We start from the raw sequence: 22,042 nt of genomic DNA, 5'->3' as shown, positions 1-22,042 counted from the left end.
GGGGGGGGGAGAGAACGGCGCCCCTGCTGCCCAGGCTAGGAATCGAGCCTAAGAGAGGTATGTGACGTGCCCAGGTCACAAGGGGGACGCTCCCCTCTGAGTCCAGAGCTCAGTGGCTGGCTCTTCTCTCCCCAGCTAACAAATACACGTAAAGCCTAAGAATTTCAAAGAGGGTCAAGGGCTCCATTTATCAATTACGTTTCTATCCCGTGACTATCGATTGCTGGACACCGTGATGGTTCCCACCATTGCTTTCTGAAGGTACCCCCCAAATAAGGCTGTCCTGTGATTGACAGGGAGCAAGGAGCTCTGAACGGCTGTGGGATTAGACAACACGGGTAGAGGACTGCACTGGAGGTGTGCATGTGACTCAGTGCAGGTGCCCACTAAGTTTTTGAGTGAAAATGCATATTTACATAAACACACACACACACACACACACACACACACACACGCAAGCAGCTTTTTTCCCTCCGTATAGAATCATTTCTTCGTTTTCCGATGAGGCCATGTGAAAACAAACCATGGGAATGGAAGTTTGAATGGGGTAGGAAAAACTCAAAGAGTCTGGGAGGGAATAGTCCTCACAGACCCCTCGTGGACCTCCCCAAGCTCCCACGGGTGACCCTGCGCATTAGAGTCATGGCTGTGGGGTCACACCCCCTTTGGCGCTTAACCGTCTTGCAGCCAGAAAGGCAGAGAATGGGGAGGGTGGGTGTGCCGCTCGAGGTCAAAAACCTGGAGATTGCTCTCTTGCCAGTTTTGCTCGCAGGAACGTTCGTGTTTGGGGCAAATGGTTGGTTGCTGGTTGGTACCTCGGGCATATCTCTGACCTTCAGTTTCTTTACCTGTGAAACAGAAGTGACAGAGTGGCACTGCCTTGCCGGATTAACGGGAAGGTTATGGGATCATGGGCCAAGCGAATGCTTTCTAAGGCGTGACTCGCTATCGCTCTTAACTATTGTCCTATTTAAAGCACATAGCAGTTTCTGGCCCATAATAGGGGCCCCCAAATTATTCGTGTCTGTATCCGTTCTCTAGGGCCACGACTGTATCATTTGGGGTCCACTCATCAGACTCATAGTGACTTAAATAACAAAGGCATTTAATCATCTCACAGAAGCCGCCTGAAAGCCCCAGATGTCGGAGGTATCAGCAGGTGTCAGAGGCCCATTCTTCCTCCACCGCTCCAACTAAGCATGCTGGCTTTTCGATATTAGGCTGGGGGCCTCATGGTGACAAGGTGGTTGCCACAGCCCCAGCCAACACATCCTCACCCATATTCAAGGAAGGAGAAAGGTGTAGAGCCAAAGGATGTCTTCCATGCCTTTGTCCTTTATTATGAAAGAAACAATTCCCAAACGTCTCTAACCGACTTCCCCTTGTTTCGGCCAGATCTGGGTCACGTGCTCAGCCCTAGGTCACTCACTGTAATGGAAGCCAGGATTATTAGCATGACGAACCCAGAATGAGCATGACACATCCCCCAGGGATTTGCGGAAGGGGCTCACCTTCGCTGAGCGCCTTTCAGCTTTGCGGGTAAGGAAGAAAGTACGTGACTATTGGAGGTGACCGGCAGGGACCACGGCTCACAAACCTGCCTCCCTCCCATTGTCCAGAACAACCCTGAGTACACAGTAGGTGCTTAGTAGGTTGCCGCGGTGCAGGAAGTCCCGGGCACAGGGGCTCCTTCCCGGACCCCGGTCCCCAGCGCCCAGCCTGCTGTCCCCTCCCCGCAGACTGCCTGGGCTCCCACTTCACCTGGCTGCAGGCCATCCTCACCAACTTCCCCGCGCTCCTCCAGTTCGTGAATGGCATGAAGTGTGTGGCCGGTCTCTGCCCCCGGGATTTGGAGGACTACGGCTGTGCCTGCAGGTTTGAGATGGAGGGACCGCCCGTGGACGCGTCTGACAGGTGAGCTCTGGGAGGCCTGGCTGATATTTGGGAAAGCTGTCAGGAGCTTAGTTCTCCTCCCCTACAAAGCGACTGGTTCCTCATCTTCCCATGGCTATGTATCACGTCCTGGGAAGTTGTCAGGATCCTGGCTCTGTCTCACATGCAAAGCGTCAGAGTAGTGACTCTCCGAGTGGGGTCCCCCTGTATCAGAACCACCGGGATGCTTGCTAAAATGCAGATTCCAGGGGCCCATCCCAGACCGATTGACTCAAGACTACCTTTACCTAGAACCTGAAGTCTGAATTTTAAACAAGCTCCCCAGGAAAATTATTCTTTGTTCAGAACAGTCCTGGCCAGCAAGGGTCAAGTAACTATGAAGGTTTCTGTTCAATTTTCGCACAAACGTGCGCCAATCCCTTATGGACACTCTGCTTAATGTAACAGAATCCTCGGGGCGCCTGGGTGGCTCAGTCGGTTCAGCGTCTGACTCTCGCTTTCGGCTCAGGGCTTCTTGATCTCACAGTTGGTGAGATCAAGCCCTCCGTCAGGCTTTCCCTTTACAGCAGGGAGCCTGCCTGGGATTCTCTCTCTCAGTGTCTCTGCCCTTCTCCCGCTCTCGCTCTCTCTCTTAAAATATATAAATAAACATTTGACATATGCACATAGACAGAATCCTATCCCTGCTTCAAAGAACGTAGGTAGCTAGTGGGGGTTATAGAGGAGACACAAGGGGCCCCATGACAGTGTGTGCCCTCCCTGCACACAAGGGAGGGGAAATTACAACAAATCCTCTACCTTTACACATCAGGTTAGGAAGAAAAGTTAAAATGCTAGATGCATCAAGTGTTGGCAGGGATTTGGCAAAAGGTTTACTGGCAGCGGGAGGGCACCTCTACCCCAGGATCCATGTCCCCACCCACTCGTGTGCACCTGTGCCCAAAGCCAGTGTGACAGAGTGTGTGCTCTCATAGAAGTGGGAAGGACTCCCCTTAGTAGCAGATGGGACAGCCCATTGTCTGCCCTGGAGTCTCTCCATTAGGACACCCTCTTTGAATGCAACCTCCATGGTCCCCAAACCTGCCCTTCCCTGCCCTGCACCCACCACGTGGGACAGTGCATGCACATGGTCTGTCTCACGCTCCACTCAACAAACTCTAAGCGGGGGGAGGGTGGGGGGGGGAGCTGCACCATGTCATTTCTGTGCACCCCCCACTGTGGACCACAGCACTGGGCACATAGTAGGAGCTCAGCAAATTAACTCCAATTGCTTTTCGGAGATTAAAATTAAGTAATTACATAAAAAGTGATATATCCTTGCCGGAGCAGGAAAAACAGGTTCGGAATCAAGCAAGAGCTCTCTCTCATTTCCACGTCTCCAAGAGAGGATGTCAGTTGCCTCTGCACCAGAAGGGCACTTTCCCAACTTTGGGACCAGGAGCAAACTGACTCCCAGAACCAGCTCACTGACATTCCCACCGAAAGAGGCTGATCCGTGCGGCATGGTGCTCGGACCATTTCTGGGAATGTATTTTCCTTTCAGGTTCTCCCTTACCACTTCTTCTACTTATTAGAATTATTAGAATGCCCTAGAACACCTAGCCAGAAGTCAAAGAAATGAAGCAGCAATCCACCACAGTCTCAATGATGGAAGAAGTGATGGCCCCCCGAACCGGTGGAATGACGGGCCACACCCAATTTCGGTTACTTTACACAGTTCAGTTGACAGGGGTGGGGATCTCCAAACTCCTGGAGGACTGGATGTTTCTACCTTGAACCTTCATAGCAGATTCCAAGAATAATTGCTATCATGTATTGAGTGCCTACCTCACGGTAAGATCTATATAGATGTTTTCTTTTTTTTCTAACTTTTAATATTTTTTCAGGTTATTTACTTATTTTGAGAGAGAGAGGCAGAGAGAGAGAGAGAGGGTGCAGGAGGTGCAGACAGAGGAGAGAGAGAGAGAGAGAGAGAATCCCGAGCAGGACCTGCCCTGTCAGTGCAGAGCACAATGTAGGGCTTGAACTCACGAACCATGAGATCACGAGCTGAGCCAAAAACAAATGTCGGTTATTTAACCGGCTGAACCACCAAGGCGCCCCTGATGGATGTTTCCCTGAATCCCCCAAATTTTTGAGTTAGGCAGTTGGAGAAATTTCGTAGCTTGCCCAAAGCTATGAGCTGCCTGCGTACTTTTTCTTCTTTACATTGGTCTCCACTGACCTCCTGTGTGCATTGCAAGAGCCTCCTGACCCCCATTTTAGTGTCAGCCTCACTCTGAGATTGACTTCGACCTTGGCAAGTTACTGAGCCTTGTACATCTCAGTCCGCATGTATATAAATGCTCATAATGATAATAGCACCTGCTGCACGGGTAACATCACCCAGATGTATGTGCACGCATGCGTATGCACGTGTGTGTGCAAAGAGCTCTATTGGAAACATCACTGCCAGGAATCCTCCAGAGACACCACAATCGCAGACTCCCCTCTTAACCTTCCCCCACACTCTCACCTTGGCCTCCCCCACCTGCCGCAGCTGCTGCTTCCAGCATCGCAGGTGCTACGAGGAAGCCGCCGAGGTGGACTGTCTCCAGGACCCTGCCAAGCTCAGCATAGATGTCAACTGCGTCAGCAAGACGATCACGTGTGGTGAGCATCTCCCAGTGTCTCAGGGGGCCGGACTGAGAAACGACAGCTCGGGAGTCCCAGGCCCAGGGCTCCCAGGGTCCCCCCTGATCATCACTGCCACGGACAACAGCATCGCCTGTGCTCCGAGCCCCTCGAGGGCTGGATCTATGGCATCTATGGCACCTCGCATGGAGTCGAGGCACAAAAATGCTTCTTGACATGAAAGAATAGCCCGTCCGCAGGTTGTGTGATTTATGATTTTATACTGTAGCCACCCTGGGAGCTTGGGAAAGCAGATGGCTTGCAGCTCCCACACTGTGTGATGTTGGAACAGTCACTCAACAAGTCAGAACCTTGTTCTGCCCGGGGAGGAGAAAACCCCGTGCAGAGATTTGTTTTGAGAATTGAGTTAAACAATGCTTCAAGGTAAAACAGGGGTACCTTTGTTAAATGTAAACAGTGCTCCCGTGTGAAACAGATACCACGGTGACTGGCCTATGTTAAGAAGTCAGCAGTGGAAGCGTAAGAGAGGCAGTGATGGACGGATGAGGTTTGTGGTTGCTGCTGAGTCGGTTCAAACCTCAGCTCGCCACCCTGCTCACCATGTCACTCCAGGGATTGTATTTCACGTCCCTAGACGGTCCGGCAGAAGAATTAGAAGAGGCAAAGGCATGGGGGCGAGCATGGCACCTTGGGGGCACGGTACATTGGAGCCGTTCTTTATGGGCACCTATCATGTGCCAAAGGCTTTATACCCAGCAGATGCGATTGTCCTAACAATCTTATGAGATGGACTCATTATTCCCTGTTTTCAAATAAGGGCAGGAAAGCTCAGAGAAATTAAACAACTTGCCCAAAGTCACATAAGCGGCTAAGTAGCAGCGTCAGGGTTTGAACCCGGGTTCCACTGACCCCAAAGTCCAGCTAGCGAGGACTGGCTGAAGTGTGGCGCGTCGGGAAAGGAGTGAGGAAGGGCATGAGCCTAAATCCCTGCACAGTGAGCACGGAAAACACCGTCCATCCATCCATCCATCCATCCATTCATTCATTCGGCAGGTGCATACTGAGCACCTACCTACACTGGGAGCACCTTCCTACACTGGATATCTAGGTCCTGGGGATATCCTGACCTTCTCAAATCTCCTCATGGCTGCCAGGCACTGTAAAAATACCAGAACCAAGTGCTAGAGTGTGTTAGCGACAGGAGCCGTGGAGGGAGATAAAGCAGGGGAAGGCACAGGGAGGGCTGGGGTGGGGAAAGGCCCCCTGAGAAGATGCCCGCGGAGCCAAGATAGAGACACAGCGGGAAGCAAGCTGGCGGCCGTCCCGGAGGTGGGCACCGCCATGCCAGCGGCTTGTGGGTGTGCCTCGATGTATGCGGTGCCCCCCCGTGCTTGGGAGACAGGCCAGACAGTCAGAAAGGGGGTGAGGAAGCAGGAAGGAGATGAGCTCCGAGCTCAGCTTTGACGTCCATTGGGAAGTTGTCGGAAGGTTCTAAACCCCCGGAAAGACATGATTTGCCCTGAGTCTCGAAAGGCTTGTCCTCGATGAGCGTGGACAGGGCAGTAGGTTTGGGGTCGGGGGCAGGGGGAGGCCACTGACAGAGCCCAGGCACGAGCAGATGGGGGCTTGGCCCAGGGAGGGGTGTGGAGGTGGGGATATGTGGTCACACTGTAAACAGGTCGAAAGTAGAGGCCCGACGGTCGGGGGTGAGTGTGAGAGGAGGGGGCACAGAACCCAGGTTGGGCCTGCGCAGCCGAAGCTCATGGAGCCAACACGGTGAGAGCAGGACGCCCACAGGGGGAGCGGGACCCTGGCAGGCAGATCGGGGTCAGGGTGGAAGGTCGCATTAGCTCTTGGGATTCCCAGTGACATCCTCCCACCTGCTCTGCCCTTGCTCTGTGCACAGAGTCCGGGGACCCTTGCGAGCACCTGCTGTGTACCTGCGACAAGGTTGCCATAGAGTGCTTGGCTCAGTCCAGCATCAACTCTTCCCTGAACCTTCTGGACACTTCCTTCTGTCTGGCTCAGCCTCCAGGTGAGAAGAACTGGGCCCCGCGTCGGTGGTGGGGCCTGACAAGCTGGGGCGGAAGCCGGCACGGGAGCCTTAGTTGCCGTGTGTCCTCAGATGCGAGTCCGGTCCCTTCCGACAGTCCCCCAATCCGCTGCCCTGAACAGGCTTCCCAATGTGTTTCTTTGCAGAGACACCCAGCACGAGAGAGTGGACCACGCTTCAGCCCAGAGGTAAGGCCTCCTAGGGAGGCTGCTCCTCGGCCCACAGGGGCCAGGCTACAGCTGGAGCTAGGAGATACCCCCCCCCCCCCCCCCCCCCCCGGCCGGGTCTGCCTGAGTGACCCGTGGCACTGGAGATGTCCCCCCCTACCTTCCCCTGCCCAGGAGACAGCATGACTGCTGAGAAACCCAGTTCAAACATCCAACAGCAAACGGCCCTCCTGCAAACATCGTTCTTTGCCACATGGACAGGGGTGCGTTTAATCCAGTTAAGGTGTAGACCCCGGGTGCTTTCTCTCTTGCTCTAGAGTCAGGGCCCTGGTGTACGATGAGGTCAGGACAGGGTCCAGTGCTCTGATGGAGGAAAAGGCTCCTCGTGGCTGGGTGAGCTCCTGGCCACGGAGGCCTCCAAAGAGCAGACAGGCTTCCTCCCTCCTCTGCCTTCCAGAACTTACCGCAGAAAGGGCAGTCTGGGCCCAGACAGGGGCTCCTTGCAGGGGAGGCTATTTTTTGTCCCTCCTCTTAAGACAGGCCGCCTACTGAAGCCAGTAAGTGTTCATTCCTAGTCTAAAACATGCGTCTTATGGGAAAAGCAAGGGTTCAGCTCACGCTGGGCATTCCTCCTTCACCAAAGATCGCACGGCCTCTCCGTCCCGACGCCACGGGTGCCCGGGGATGGGAATTTCGAGGGGCGCTTTGGCAGAGCGTCCCTCCTTTCCTGGGGCTGGGGTCTCCCTCCCAGCCCCGCGGCGTTTGTCAAAGAACTGAGGTCAGCGCGCCCACGCGTGTGAGCGTGCACGTGCGCAAGAGTGTGCTGGCGTAGGCGTGCGCACATGTGTGGCTATGGGTGTGTGTGTGCGTGTCCTATTTCGATGTATCTTCTGAGTCTGGTTCTCTTTCTTCCGTGCCGTCTGCCTCCCTTTTTTAAAAAAAAATTTTTTTTTCTAACGTTTATTTTTGAGACACAGAGAGAGCGTGAACGGGGGAGGGTCAGAGAGAGGGAGACACAGAATCCGAAACAGGCTCCAGGCTCTGAGCCGTCAGCACAGAGCCCGACGCGGGGCTCGAACTCACGGACCGTGAGATCATGACCTGAGCCGAAGTCGGCCGCTTAACCGACCGAGCCACCCAGGCGCCCCCCCTCTGCCTCCCTTTTGAACGGAGGTCTTTCTAAGTCGGGATATCACAAACCTTCGAGGTCTGCAGGCCTTTCACTGCCACAGCCTGGGTCTGCTAGGGTCACCTTCCCCGGCCAGAACCCAGCAGGGGCTGCAGTCCCTCCTGTGCTGGGGCCCCGTAAGCATCCCATGTCCCGGGAGGTGTAGGGGAGACAGGGAAACCCTGAGGCAGAACGAAAGCCCTTGTCTGGCAACAGCTCTCGCGGCCCCCTCCTGTCTCGGGCCAGCAGTCCCAGCCTGTCCTCTGAGACCCGTGGCACTTGGTCTGGGCGCAGTGTTCCATCAGTCATTGCTTCGGGGCTTTCTGTTTCAGTGGTTCCTGTGGACCCCTCAGACACCAGTGCGATGGCCGTTTCGGGAGAAGGTGAGCACGAGGGGGCCGGCGTGTAGCCCAAATACCCACGCTGTGGTTGTGCCATCTGCCTGCCTGCTGGGACTACTTCCCCTAAAATGCCCCCTGCCCGGGATTGCATTGAGACTGCTCAAGAACATTCCAGAGCCACTCAGTTCCTCCCGACCCCCGCATCTCTTCTCTCTTTGCTCTGCTTTCTCCCACACCCCTCTTCCCACCTCGGTAGAATTGTCAGATGCAGGAGAGTCACCCTCGGTCACCTGAGGCTGAATTTCAGATGAGCCACAAATACTGTTTTAGTATGAGTATGTCGCAGAATTTGCATGGGATATACTCATACTGAAGAGTGATCTGTCGCTCGCGTGAAATCTGAATTTAACTGGGCCTCCTATATTTTTTATTTGCCACACTTGGCAATTCGATGCCTCAGGGGGATCGCCCTGCACCGCCACCTTCCCAGAAGTTTGAGCCTTTCTCTCCTCCGTGGCTGCTGCCGTGAGAAAAGACGCACGAGCTCACTGTGCAGCTGATCCCCGGCTGCCCTCCATGTCCAAGGGCATCTCATCCCCAACAGCTCTTGGGCAGCCCGTGCCTTGGACTCCAGGTCTAGGAGAAGAGGAAACGGCACCCGAACCCAGCCAAAGCTTCACCATGTGCCCCGCCCACATGGCAACCATTCCCCGCATGACCGACAGTGGCCACTTCCATCAGGAACCGAGGCTGTGCCTCGGGCTTCGCTGCCCACGAGACAATCTCCGGATAACCCTCAGCTGGCACATTTTCCACTTTCTGCAGTCTGAGCCGTCGTCACCCTGGGCGTGGTGCAGAGGAAACACGCTTCGTAAGGAACCCAGAGTCTAACTGGCGAAAGAGAGTTCGTGCACTCACACGTCGGTCCCCCAGCACTCACGCACGCACACCCATGACCTCGCAGTGCCCACAAATGCCCTCCAGGAAAGGAGGGAGCCTGAATGCAGGAAGAAGCTTCGGTCACAAGGGAAAAAGACAAAGGGCCCGTGACTGTCCTCAGCATCGTGTCATGCAACCACCGTGCTTTGGAGCCCGGCGGCTTTGGGATGGTCTCCTGGTTCTCCCATTTTTCAGCTGTAGAACTCTGAAAGCATGGTTCGCCCTCTCCGATCTTCCATTTCACTTCAGAGAGCAGCGACTGGCCTTTTTTTTTTTTTTTTTTTTTCCTGTAAAGGGCCAGACAGTAAATATTTTAGGCTTTGTGGGCCATAGGGTCTCTGTCACAATGACCCAACTCGGTCATTTGGATTGGAACCATAACGTCGGTACCTGGATGGGTGTGAACGTGTTCCGCTAAAACGTTATTTGCAAAAACAGGCTGAGGGCTGAGCCAGGGTTTAGCAGCCCCTGGAAAGGGATGGTTACACCTGTCCTCCGGGGTGACAGGGGCTTAAATGAGACAGAGCATGGGAGGATTCTGGGCCAGCGTCTTCTTCGGAAGTCTGGTGCGGCTGTGAAAAAGCAATGCGGGACACTGGACAATTTGCTTCAAATATTAAATCTCATTTAACGCTCACACAACCCGGTAAAATCATCAACCCCACACCGAGATGGTAAAGTGAGCTGGAGAGAGAAATTGTCCAAGACATGCAGCTGGGTGGCGGACTGGGGTTCGAGGCCTGTATGGCGTTCTGTCCTTGCCGCTAGACTGCACCCCCCCTTCGGGTGCCTTCCCCCGTGGACCTGCTCCAGCAAGGGGACATAGTGTCTCGTTCTCCCAAAGGGGCCATTGGCTGGTCTCTTTGCCTACAAACAGGCCTGGTGCTAATGTGGCCCGTCGTCCACTTAATGGAGACCAGCGTGTCCATATTCCTCATCAGACCACCATGGGCTTCCTCTCCTCAGCCCCCCAGTCCCTCGGCCCCCAAAGCTGTTTTGTTTGCAGGCGACCCCTGCCTGGCTTACGTGCTGAGCTGGGCGGGTAACTGAAGTTAAGTGGTTTCTTTCCACAGTGGCTCCCGAGACCAGAGCCGACCCGCTGACCACGCCCTCCAGGACAAGTAAGCAGAGAAGACTCCGCAGGAGGGGACAGCACGGGATCCGGTGGCGACATGCCATCTAAATATACATGCTCAGTTCTGATGACGGCTCTTTGACGGGCCCCAGAAGACACATTAGTATACGCACTTTCCAGATGATGTAGGAAACTGAGGCTCTTAAAAGTTACAGGTGGTTCAGCACCAGACTCGCTGGACTGGTCTCTAACCCAGTCTCAGGTTATAAGACTTGTTCCGTCTCTTGTCATTCCATCTTGTTCCGTCTTGTTCCGTGTCGTGGTGACTCACGGAGAACAGCCTCGTCCCTAAAAACATCTAGGCCAATGTGTCCTCGGAAGAAGTAATCTAATCATTTACTTTGCTTGTGGTGATGAATAGCCATGGACTCTTTATTAATAAGCATATATCTCTCATAATAACCATTGACTAATTACTAAGAATGAATAAACAGATTCCTTGGTTAACAGGCAGTGGCATCACAGAGGACTTCAATGTGTCGGCCCGTTCCTAAGCCCCTACGCCCATCCTCCGGGTTCATCCCCCTGGTCCTAGGAGGCCCCATTTGACAGATAAAGGAGGCGCTCTGAGGGGCAGTCGTTTGCCTGGGGTAGGACAGCATAGTATTCCGTTCGTTCTGAACCTGCGAATTTTACTTTGAAGGGAACCATCTTCCCGGCTTAGAACCCCGGAGGTTCTGTGTCCACTTTTATGTGTCCACAGCAGTAGACTCGTGAGCCCGATCTCGACATATCACCATGGCAGTCTTGACCTTTGACACACTGAATTTAAGGCAGTTCCTTCCTTCCCCCATGGTGTTGGGAGTTACCACCACTGGCCCTCTGTAGTACGGCCAGAAGTGCAACAGCCCCCTAGCTCAGTGGTTAGGACAGCCACCTTCGGCCAAGTGGCCCCGGGAACTGCATTCTGTGACTTCCTAGCTCCATGACCTACAGTAAGTGACCTGTCTTCTCTGTGTGCCCCCGTTCTCATCTCTGAGTGAGGGTGAGCACAGTACTAATTTGTGGGGTTGTTGTTTAGGACGAGCAAAGCACTTAATACTGTGTCTGGCTTGTAGTAGGTCTTAGTCTGTTCCTGCTGCTACAACAAAATGTCAGTAGCCTGTGAACAACGCAATTTATGTCTCATGGTTCTAGAGGCTGGAAGTCCAAGCTCAAGACACCAGCATGGTCAAGTTCAGGGACGCCTGCTTCCTAGACAGCCACCTTCTTGCTGTGTTCCCACATGGTGGAAGGAGCCAGGGAGCTCTGTGGGGTCTCTTTCGTAAGGGCACGAATCCCATTCATGAAGGCTCCACCCTCCTGACCTACCTGACCTAATCGCCTCTCAAAGTCCCCAAGATCATCCCGCTGGGAATCAGGTTTCAACACACGAGTTTGGGGGAAGCACAAACACCCAGTCTATAGCGTAGTAGGAGCCTAATCGCAGTTAAACAACAACAATCTCATTTCGCAGGGAACCGGGGCTCAGCAGTCTCCCGGAAGCCACATAGCAGGCAACTAGGGCCCTTCTGCTGCCTTGTTCTTCTTCGTCCAAAAATACGTGGTTAAAAAAAGGTTTTTGTTTGTTGAAACTCTGGAGAAGTCTGCTTTCCTCAAGTAGCTCAAAGATGCACCTGCTTCGAGACCTGCAGGTCGCGGCTGCTTTTGCCAGCAAGCCCGTGTCTGGGGAGGGCAGTCTCTTTGGCTTAGCAGCGACGCAGCCATTACCACCAGCTCCTGGGAGGTAGCCAGGGGCAGAGCAACGAGCACATTGCCTCCTGTGCCCGTGGGATGGCAACCGCTTCTGGAAGCCAGGGTGGGACAGACCGGAGTCAACACTCATCCCGTCTCTTTTTTTGTGGGCAGGCGCGGGCCAAGGCCAGCAAGGCGCAGAAGCCGCTCGGACCACACCCGCTCCGGGTAAGCACACCGGGTCCTCCCGCCTGCATATAACCGTCATCCCTATACGTTTATGGGATCTGGTGTCTCTAAAACATGGGAGAACCGTGGAAACCAAGTCCCTTTTACACCCTCTCCCAAGAGCAGACAAAGGAAGTTAAAAGGTAGGTCCATTTCGAAAGAAAGGGAAGAAAAGGCAGAAAGAAAGGGAAGCCTACCTGATACAGAGATGCTTTTAGAAAAATATAGAAAACTGTGTATTGTTTTCTATTTAAATCACCTGTCATGTCACATTATACAGACAGCCACTTTCAAAAGCTGGAGGCATTTCCCTCTCCTGTCTCCCCACGGGCAGGGCAGCTCTATGACCTTAATTAACATGAATTAACATGAACCAAGATCCCTTGGTGCCGTGGCTTTGCAAGTCTGAGCTGTTACACTTAAAACATGAGGCGACGGGGCGCCTGGGTGGCTCAGTCGGTTAAGCATCCGACTTTGGCTCAGGTCATGATCTCACGGAGGTTCGTGGGTTCGAGCCCCGCGTCGGGCTCTGTGCTGACAGCTCAGAGCCTGGAGCCTTCTTCGGATTCTGTGTCTCCCTCTCTCTCTGCCCCTCTCCTGCTCATGCTCTCTCTGTGTCTCAAAAATAAATAAACATTAAAAAAAAATCTTTTTAATGAGGTGATACTCCCCTGATATTAAATATTTTCCTATAACATGATTTTGAGTGGCTGTACCACAGTTTCTGGTACGGAAGACCATAAATGTATTTAGCCACTTATCTCTAACATCTGTTATTGTGAATAATAGATTTAGGCTTTAAACCCACTACTTCGGATTCATTTGTCACCACAAATGCCGAGAAGCTGAATTACTGAGGGCGTGATCCTTGTAGGGCTCGCCCCATGTTGCCAAATTGCCCTGGAGAAAAACTGGCCCTCACCTGTGGATCCCATGACTAATACCGTGTACTATTATTTAAAAGCGAGCAGACAAAAACCTCTATTGTTTTAACAGAAAAAAAGACCCACGGTAGCTCATTTTTCCTCTTTCTCCCCTCCGAGGAAAATTGAAAGGAGTGGTTTTTGTACCCAAGAGTGGCTGGCCTCTCACTCCGGGAGCTTTGGACCAGGCCTGGACAGAATTCTCAAATCTTTTTTTTTTTAAGTTTATTTATTTTGAAAGAGAGAGAGTGCAAGAGGGGAAGGGGCAGAGAGAATCCCAAGCAGAGCCCTACGTGGGGCTTGAACCCATGAATTATGAGATCATGACCTGAGCCAGGATCGAGTCAGACACTTAACCAACTGAGCCACCCAGGTGCCTCCAGAATTGCCAAATCTTAACCGAATTTATGGAGGTGGGTCCCCAGTGTCAGAGCTGAGGGCATTGAGACTTGGACCGACTTTGCCCTCAGGTGCACAGTGACCTTCTCAGCCTGGGAGTTGGGGAGCGAGAGGCATTTGGGGTGGCTGTTCAGGCAGGGTGAGGGATGCCACAGGCCCTCCTCTAAGGGGATGAGGTGGGGGTCTCACGTTCGATTAGCACCAATGATCCAGAAAGTTCTTCCTCAGAGGGGGAGGGCTTCTAGCAGGACGCTCAGGCTCAGCAGAGAGACAAACGGGCTTCTGGGGCTCCATCTGCCGATAGAGTTTTCCGCCTGGAGAGCCTCCAACCCCAGACCAGATGTGTCATCACCCTCCCTGAGCGATTCTAACGGCTGCTGTAGACTGTTGCCTCCTTGCTAGGCATTTGGCTACAAGATTATTCACACACAAAACAGGTATCATTGAGGCGCCTGGGTGGCCCTGGGTCCGACTCTCAGTTTCAGCTCAGGTTATGCTCCCGCAGTTTGTGAGATCGAGCCCCGCATCAGGCTCTACATTGACAGCTTAGAGCCTGCTTGGGATCCTCTCTCTCTCTCTCTCTCTCTCTCTCTTTGCCCTTCCCTTACTCGCATGCACTCTCTCTCTTTCAAAATAAACAAACATTTAGCACAGGTATTATTAACATAGTTTTAGAAATGGGGAAATTAAGATTGAGAGAGGCTAGGGACGCCTGGGTGGCTCAGTCAGGTTAGCATCCAACTTCGGCTCAGGTCATGATCTCATGGTTTGTGGGATCGAGCCCTGTGTTGAGCTCTGCACTGAGTGGGATTCTCTCCCTCTCTCTCTCTCTGTCTCTCTCCCTCTGCCCCTCCCCACCCCCCACCAAATGGATAAATAAACTTAAAAAGGTGGCAAGACAAATTTTATTCAGGTTTCTGCAGTGGGGAGGGGAGACTCCAGGGTCCCTGAGCTTGGCTAGGATCTGGGTGGAGGTGAGAGGACCTTTGAGAGGGCGAATGGGAGGGCGGACAGCTATTGGGAGCTCCTACAGAATCAGGGAAGCAAAAAATTCCAAAATGGGGGGGGGGGCTGTTTTCTGAAAACTTAGGCAAAGGCAAGTGTTGGGTCAGGGAGCGTCTCAAGCTGTTAAGTTCTCTTGGCTGCCTTGAGCTTTCTCAGGCAGGAAGTCAAGGGGAAGTGGGAGGCTGGGTCATCCTGGGGACACCAGGCTGCGGTTGGTGAGTGTCTCCTTAGTGTGGGGGCAGGGCATGGATGAAAGAGTTTGTGCCGTGAATTTGAAGTTCTCATAGGTCAAGGTTGAGGCCTGGCCAAGAAGAAGGCCCAGAGGAGGCCGGCTAGAGGCTGGTCAAGGAGAGAATCTGTCAGCTCCCAGCAGTTTGGAACACGATGGAAAGAAACCCGTGCGTGGGTTTCTGTTTATGGGATTGGAGAGGGGGGCATGATGTTAGACAGAGGTTACAACAGGGCTACTAAGGCTGTGTGCCCAACCCCCAGGGAACGGAGTGCTGAGCAAGGACACAGAAGCCCAGGGATATGAAGCAAACCAACATGGAGGATCTGGGGAAAGACTGCAAGTCAGGGGGCCCTTGAGATCTTGAGATGCCCCAGCCTCACCCAGCGCTCTGGGTCCACAGACGGTGGGGGCGGAGCCCACGAGGCTCCCTCTGTCTGGACCAGACTGGGTTGGAGACATCCCTACCTCTGGCCAAAAGAACAGATGGGGCAGACACGGAGCAAAGGGGGATCTGGACGGTGCCAGGGAGCCTGGGGGTGGGGGGGGGGGGCCAGGGCCAGACCCCTGGCCGCCTCACGGCCACAGCAAGGACCTGGCACCTAACTCGGAGTGTGGTGAGAAGCTGCTCCCGTATTCCGAGGAGTCTGAGGTGGGGTCCTGCTCGCCAACAGTACTGAGTACCAGGGGCTGGCTTCAGGATGCACCGTGCTTGTTACCCCTTCACTTGTTGTTGTTTCTTAATTTTTTTTAAATGTTTGTTTATTTTTGGGAGACAGAGTCAGCAGGGGAGGGGCAGAGAGGGAGGGAGACACAGAATCCGAAGCAGGCTCCAGGTTCGGGGCTGTCAGCACAGAGCCCGACGCGGGGCTCGAACTCACGGACCGTGAGATCATGACCTGAGCTAAAGATGGACGCTTACCCGACTGAGCCACCCGGGCGCCCCACTCCGTCACTTGTGAACACCATGCCAGGCCCCCCCCCCCCACGCTTGCAGGCAGGTGCATGGCGGTTAACACAACACACACAGGCCTGGCAGGCTGTGACAGTCCTCGTTGTGGGAGGTCATCCATGTGGCATGGGCTCCTGTCCGCTTCGAGGTTATCGCGGGGCATTTGGAAATTCCCACACAACATCCGCGGATCCCCAAGACTCAGCCCCGACGTCTGCAAACCCAGATCGAGGACACTACCCGAACACTTTGTTCTCCTGAAACACCCGTCTGCATTTGGCCTTGATCGTGTGTCCACCTGCAAATGTCTTCTTGGGCCACCTTTTGAACATGAGCCGTCACGCTGTGCGTTTTCAGGATCCGCAGAGACGGCTGCCTCGGCACCCGGTGTAACCATCGTCCCCGCTGGCTTGAAGTCTCTGGGCTTTGCTGCGTCCTCCATCAAAAGTGGCCCAGGGGAGACAACTGGAAAAGGTAGGCAGGAGCAGGCAGAGAAGCACGTGGCCTCTCTCGGCCTTGAGATCCTCCGCGTGGGTCGGGAGCAGAGCCCTTCGGGCCACGGTATCACGCTGTGACCTCCTGTCGGTGCTACCTCAAGGGGCCGCTCCTTGCCAGGTGAGTTCAGGAGACACAGACGGGCCCTGACCTGCCTGTGGCCACTCAGCTGCTGAGCCGGGGAAAGGGGCCCGCTGGTCTCGTGCTCCCACCCCTCACGCTGGTCCCCAGGGGAAGAGCGTGGGTGGCATTCATTACCCACACCGCGGTTGTTGGAAAGAAAGAAACACCGGGGCGTTCCTAACCCTCCCTTTCTCTCCCCTCCTCCCAGCAGAGCAGTGGAGAGAGCTGCATTTGAGAGGGAGGCCGGGCCGGGAGCCCTTCGCAAGGCCCCTGGTTCCTCGGTTTCCCCCCCACCGACCATGTGATCGCGGGGTTTGCGCGGTGGACCGTAGCCTAAGTTGGCCAAAGCTGCAGGCAGGGGAGGCAGGGAATGGGGTGGGGAGGAGGGTGCAGGAGGAGGGCAGAGGCGGAGGCAGAGAAAGAAAATCCAGGCCTCTGAAGGGAGAGCCCTGGCGGAAGGCGGGGGTTCCTGGTGGGGTCAGGAAGCCTGGGAGGCCGGCCAGGACGACCCCAGGACGCTGGGCCCCTGCCAGGGCCTCAGGTGGACACAGTCCCTCCACTCCGTAATCAGATGTGGCCGAAAAGCACCTGGAGTCCTGACCAGCCCCCTTACCCCTCAGGGGGATTTGACCAGGAGCCTGGGCGAGGGCCGCAGAAGCCTGGAGGGAAAGGCTTGCTCTCTGAAACACAACTCGTGCCACACAGCAGACAGGGCGGTGGGGGGGCGTGGCGGGGGGGGTGTACTGGCGGTGGCGATTTTCCCAGGAAACGGGGGAGGCGAGGACACAGAGTTTCCCCGGACCCTCAGTACCCACGTGAATCACCGTGAATGCCGTCCCCGTGTTCCCTGCTCTCCTGACAGTCCTGTGTCTCGCCAGCCTGTGACAGGGTCACCTTCCTGCACCTGGGAAGCAGGAACATCACGCGGGCGATGCCTCAGCTGGGAGAGATGCTCTTTTGTCTGACGTCCCGATGCCCGGAGGAATTTGAAGCTTACGGCTGCTACTGTGGGCAAGAAGGACGAGGCGAGCCGAGGGATGCCCTGGACAGGTAGGGACGAGCGAGGGTGGCGGGACAGCGGTCACTGAGAGGGCCCACTGGCCGCGGCTTCACAGAGAAGCACTAGCCCACTCAGGACGGCTTGCTGCCATCATGGGCCCAGTTTCCTGATGAGCAGTTGAGGCTCAGCCTTGACTAAGGCCGTTCAGCTACGAAGGGGCAGACCCACACGGGTCCGGACCTTTCCAGGTGGGGAGTCTAGAGCTCTTTTAGCTCTGCCCCAGGTACTGCCCTGCTGCCCTAAGAGAGTCCACCTGCCTATTTTGCAACGACCCCAAATCTGCCTATTTTGCAACGACCAACACGTCACATTGGCAGCCCCCCCCCACCCCGGCTCAGGGTGCCCTGCAGGTGGCCACAGTGAAATTCAGCTTCTCAAGAACTTTGAAGTCTAACCGCTACGTTTTATAGCCGCCAGTCCTGGAAGAATTTTCAGCGACCTCGTGCATTGATGAGTACGTCCATTCACTCGCGTATGCACTCAGCCCGCATTTCTTGAGCTTTTGCTCGGTGCCAGGCACCGTGCTAGGTGTGGGAGACACACAAATGGTTACACCCGAACCAAGCAGATGGAAACACGCGGCCAGTGCCGTTACAGCAAACAGTGCTGCACCGGGCACGAGACGGGCAATGCGACAAAAAGACCAGCAACGCGATAAATGCCACGGAGGGGACGGAGGAAACGGGGCAGGAGCCAACCTAGACAGGAGTTGCAGGAATATTCTGAGGGCAGAGCTGATACGGCGTTAATGACTGCACATGAGGACCACCCAGGCCCACGGCCGGCCAGTGGAGAGCTCGGCGCTCAAGAGGCGTAGGCCCCTTGGGATTGGGGGCCACCAAAGGGAAATCGACAGCCACAGACCATCCTGGAAGCAGGGATGGCAGGCACATGGGGCATGTCACCTGTAGGTGCGATGGTGTCTGGGCGCCCGTGTCACTTACCTCCATGGGTCCTTCTGCCCTCACCCTGTCATCGAGCTCCACTGCAGGGAATCTCATGGGGAGGAAGCGAGGGGCTCGGCTGCACGGGCCACCTTCCGAACTTCCTTCCCACCGGGTGACACGGAAGACGTGTTTATTCCAGCAGAGTGTATAACAATCATACATTGTCTACACTCGGAAGTTCAACAGCACGCCCTCCGCTCTCCAAGACAGAGAACAACGTAAATACTACTGTCCCTGAGGCCACAGCACTCAGGCAGATGGGGCAAGGGGTAGAAACCTAGGGTCCCGTGGAAGGATAGGGGGATGCTTTTGGAGGCCTCCTGACCACCGGCCATATTGCACAAAAACATGAGATACGACCAGGCATATTGACCAAGGAAGTCAATATGGCTTCCTTGACATTCACAGGGAAGGAATCAACACTGCCAGCCGTAGCCTTGACCGAGGAAGAGGTTCTCAAATTGATACCATTTTCCGCAAGGGGGTCTTTTCAAAACCACGTATGCTTTACATTCTGGGCAACTGGGGTGACTTTTAAGGGCATTTTGATCATACGTGATTTCTGATTCATTCACTCACTGCCTTCAGATTTTAACAATTATTTTAGCTACCCACCACCCCCGACCCCGGGCAGGTGCATGCACCAGACAGTGGGGCTCAGCCGTAACAACAGCTGAGTGGACCTCCAGCCACCAGCTAACGTGACGGGCACACTGGGGTTGCTGGCAACAGGCACAGCTGATACCTTGGCTGAGCACAAGCGTTACCAAAGGCTGTGACTGAGCCCTGCTCTGGCTGTGGTCTCCAACAGCACGTGAGCACCAATTAAGGATGGGACGAGTTGCAAAGGGAGGATTTCGGGGGAGTGGCATCTCCTATGGGCTGGAGGTGTCACAAGATGCTTTCGGATGCCCGTGTGGCTAAAGGACACTGGCAACTGTGAGGCTTTATCAGGCTAAAAAGCAAGACACTGTTTCATTCATTCCCATACGGTTACCGAGGTCTTGCTCCGTGTAGGACACTTTTCTAGATGCTGTTTTTCATTTATGCTCTGTTCTCTTGCAAGGCTGGGGGCCAAGGGGGTGCCCTATGGATGTGGGATTAATTATTCTATTATGTACAAGGCTGGAAGCAGTGGGGTCACTAATCCATGTGGTTCCTTTGTGTAAACGAAAGACAGCACCCCTTCCTCAAGACTATTTCCATCTGTGGGCAAATTATTGTAATAAAACGGAAAAGCTTTGCAGTCAACAGAGTTGTGATAAAAATACAAAAAAAGAACATTTTTAATAATAAGATGCATACAGCGTGACTGACACGGTCTTAGATGTGGCATCTTTGTGCAGTACACAACTTAAACAGCCACAGATAGTGGTCCTATGTGCGTTGGAAAGGCGGCCTTGGCTTCTCTCACTGCTGTAGGGATTGTGGGAGAAGCAGGCCTTGAAGGAGCGCCTTGGGCAGCTGGGTTGTCCTTGGTCTTAGGTGCTGTTTTTCCCACCACTGCTGCTTGGAGCAGGTGAGAAGGCTGGGCTGCCTGCTCGAGAGGCTTCCTCGGTCACCGGCGGAGTGCGTGGACGGTACAGCCAAGTGTAAGTGCCGCGGGCCCATGCAGCGAGCCATTCCCTTCGTTCATGTCAGCGTTCATGTCAGCGTCACGTACGGCTCATGCCTACTGATGCTCCCCCAGCACGTTTTCACGTAGAATGTGATTTAACACTCTTAACCGTGAGGCACAGTTAGGACCCTATACTGATGAGGGCCCTGAAGTTCAAGAGGCTAAGTCACCATCTGCCCGCAGAGCTGGCGAGGAGGGGGCCGGGGATAACACCAACAGCCCGTGCATACGCAGTGCCTACCACGTGCTGGTCTGAGATCACAGGGTGTGTTGACAGTTAATACGCCCAACTATCCTCTGAAGGGGCGCCGAGTCTCCCCTTTATGAGGCGGTGGCCAAGGCCAGGGTCACACAGGCAGAAACAAGTCAGTGGCAGGAGTGAGGCCCGGAAAACCATGTTGCCGAGGACCGAGGACAGAGTCCTCGTGCTCGAGTGCTCAAGGGTCTCGTGGCATTTTTCTTCTCTTCCTAAGAAGCAGAAATCTTTCCCCAAGTGAGACCCCCAGGGAACCCCATAAAAAGGGAGAGCCCTGGACGATGGGAGAGATGTGCCTACAGCCCCCTCCTCCCTCCCCCGGGAGCCTCGGCGGGGACGTCTGAGAACTGGCGTCCCTGTGAGCGAGCGTCACTCTCACGCGCCTCGAGCCCGCTTTTAGAACTGGCTTCATTTCCTCATCACACACATGATATCCACCCCCAACCCCACGCCATGCAACATTCGAGAAATTGGATGGAGTTGCCAGACCTAGCAAATAAAAATCCATGAACTTGCATTTCAGATAAACAAATAATTGTTTAGTGTAAGCATGCCCCAAATGGACATAACTTATATGAACACATTTGTCTGAAATGCACATTTAACTGGGCATCCCGTATTTTGTCTGGCAACGTTAAAACAGATTGGACAACAACTACTTCCATTTGACGAAGGCGGAAAGTCTGGCCCAGAGAAGTAATGGTTCCTGCCAACAAATATTTCCCGAGTGCTAACTCGGCAAATGGGTGTCAGGGATCGACTTACTTAGGTGCTTGAGCACATGGGCTCTGCCAGCAAGGTCCTCTGTCTAGCAGGAGGGGAAGGTGGAAACAGATGATTAATGCACAACGTCATTAACACACAACGTGCTGGAAGGTAGAACCATAGTTGGGATTTGATGAGTGTCCACAGGAAAGACCCCCCCCCTTTACTGAGGGGCGTCAGGGAAGCTTTCTAGAGGAGCGGATGCCAAGGGGAGTCTTGACAAACGGGTAGGAGTTAACCAGGAGGAGAAAGCGAGAACATTCCCAGCAGGGAGATCACGTATGCTGGATGCCAGGAGGTAACAAGATGGCGGGTGGGGGGACACGGCGGAGGGCCAGACAGGCCGGCCACGTCCCTCCCTCACGTCCGCTACTCTGTTCTCGCCCTCAAAGGTGTGGAGCAGAGCCTATGCGCGAAGCTGCTTTGTGCCTGTGACCAGACGGCAGCCGAGTGCATGGCCTCTGCCTTCTTTAACCGAAGCCTCAAGTCCTCGGGCAAACGAGAGTGCCAGGGCCACAGGCCGTCCTGTGAGGACAGCTCGCACGGAGGGCCTGCGGCCTCCTCCCTCAGCTCCAGCTCTGAGGAGAACAGCGAGGAGGCCACGCCCCACGTGGAGGGCCTGAGAAGCAGAAGGTCTCTGGGGAAGCCGCCGGGTGGTGTGGGGACCAGGCCACAACATGGCCCCAGACAGATCCCCAGAGGAAGTGACGAGCACACCCTGTAGTTTCCTCCCGTTAGGGCATCCTCCTCTCTGTCCTCAGCACAGGCTCAAGGGGAAGAGGGCCGGGGCGACCCTGGCACGGCAGTGTCAGCCCGCGTGGGAATGCGCATGTAGAGGGGGCGGACGAGGGCTCTGTACTTCCTTCAGCCCACCTTGGCATCTCAATAAATACTCCCATCAGTGTCGGTTTTGGTTTGGTTTTCACGACGTGTTGTAGATACCGGTGCATGGGTAGATGTCAAAGGTAAGAAGACAGAGCCACGGAGCAGACAATTATTATTATCTCCACTCTATGATAACTGAAGATGACTTTTTCT

General features: G+C 54.5%; 1 protein-coding gene across 1 annotated transcript in view; it reads left to right on the top strand.

Moving 5' to 3' along the window:
- OC90 (otoconin 90) overlaps nucleotides 1-21,728 on the top strand; it is a 29,719-nt gene extending 7,991 nt beyond the window's left edge. Inside the window, exons 4-14 of the mRNA XM_040494448.1 lie at nucleotides 1,740-1,914; nucleotides 4,433-4,545; nucleotides 6,434-6,562; nucleotides 6,727-6,768; nucleotides 8,248-8,298; nucleotides 10,269-10,316; nucleotides 12,179-12,232; nucleotides 16,098-16,214; nucleotides 17,237-17,408; nucleotides 19,851-19,957; nucleotides 21,397-21,728. Of these exons, the coding sequence (XP_040350382.1) occupies nucleotides 1,740-1,914; nucleotides 4,433-4,545; nucleotides 6,434-6,562; nucleotides 6,727-6,768; nucleotides 8,248-8,298; nucleotides 10,269-10,316; nucleotides 12,179-12,232; nucleotides 16,098-16,214; nucleotides 17,237-17,408; nucleotides 19,851-19,957; nucleotides 21,397-21,728 (1,340 nt within the window). The remainder of the gene's footprint in view (nucleotides 1-1,739; nucleotides 1,915-4,432; nucleotides 4,546-6,433; nucleotides 6,563-6,726; nucleotides 6,769-8,247; nucleotides 8,299-10,268; nucleotides 10,317-12,178; nucleotides 12,233-16,097; nucleotides 16,215-17,236; nucleotides 17,409-19,850; nucleotides 19,958-21,396) is intronic.
- Nucleotides 21,729-22,042: the final 314 nt, after the last annotated feature.

This window comes from Herpailurus yagouaroundi, unplaced genomic scaffold (assembly GCF_014898765.1).
Source record: "Herpailurus yagouaroundi ecotype Mexico unplaced genomic scaffold, PumYag 186, whole genome shotgun sequence".
Classification (NCBI taxonomy): domain Eukaryota; kingdom Metazoa; phylum Chordata; class Mammalia; order Carnivora; family Felidae; genus Herpailurus; species Herpailurus yagouaroundi.
This window is presented reverse-complemented; position numbering and strand designations above follow the sequence as displayed.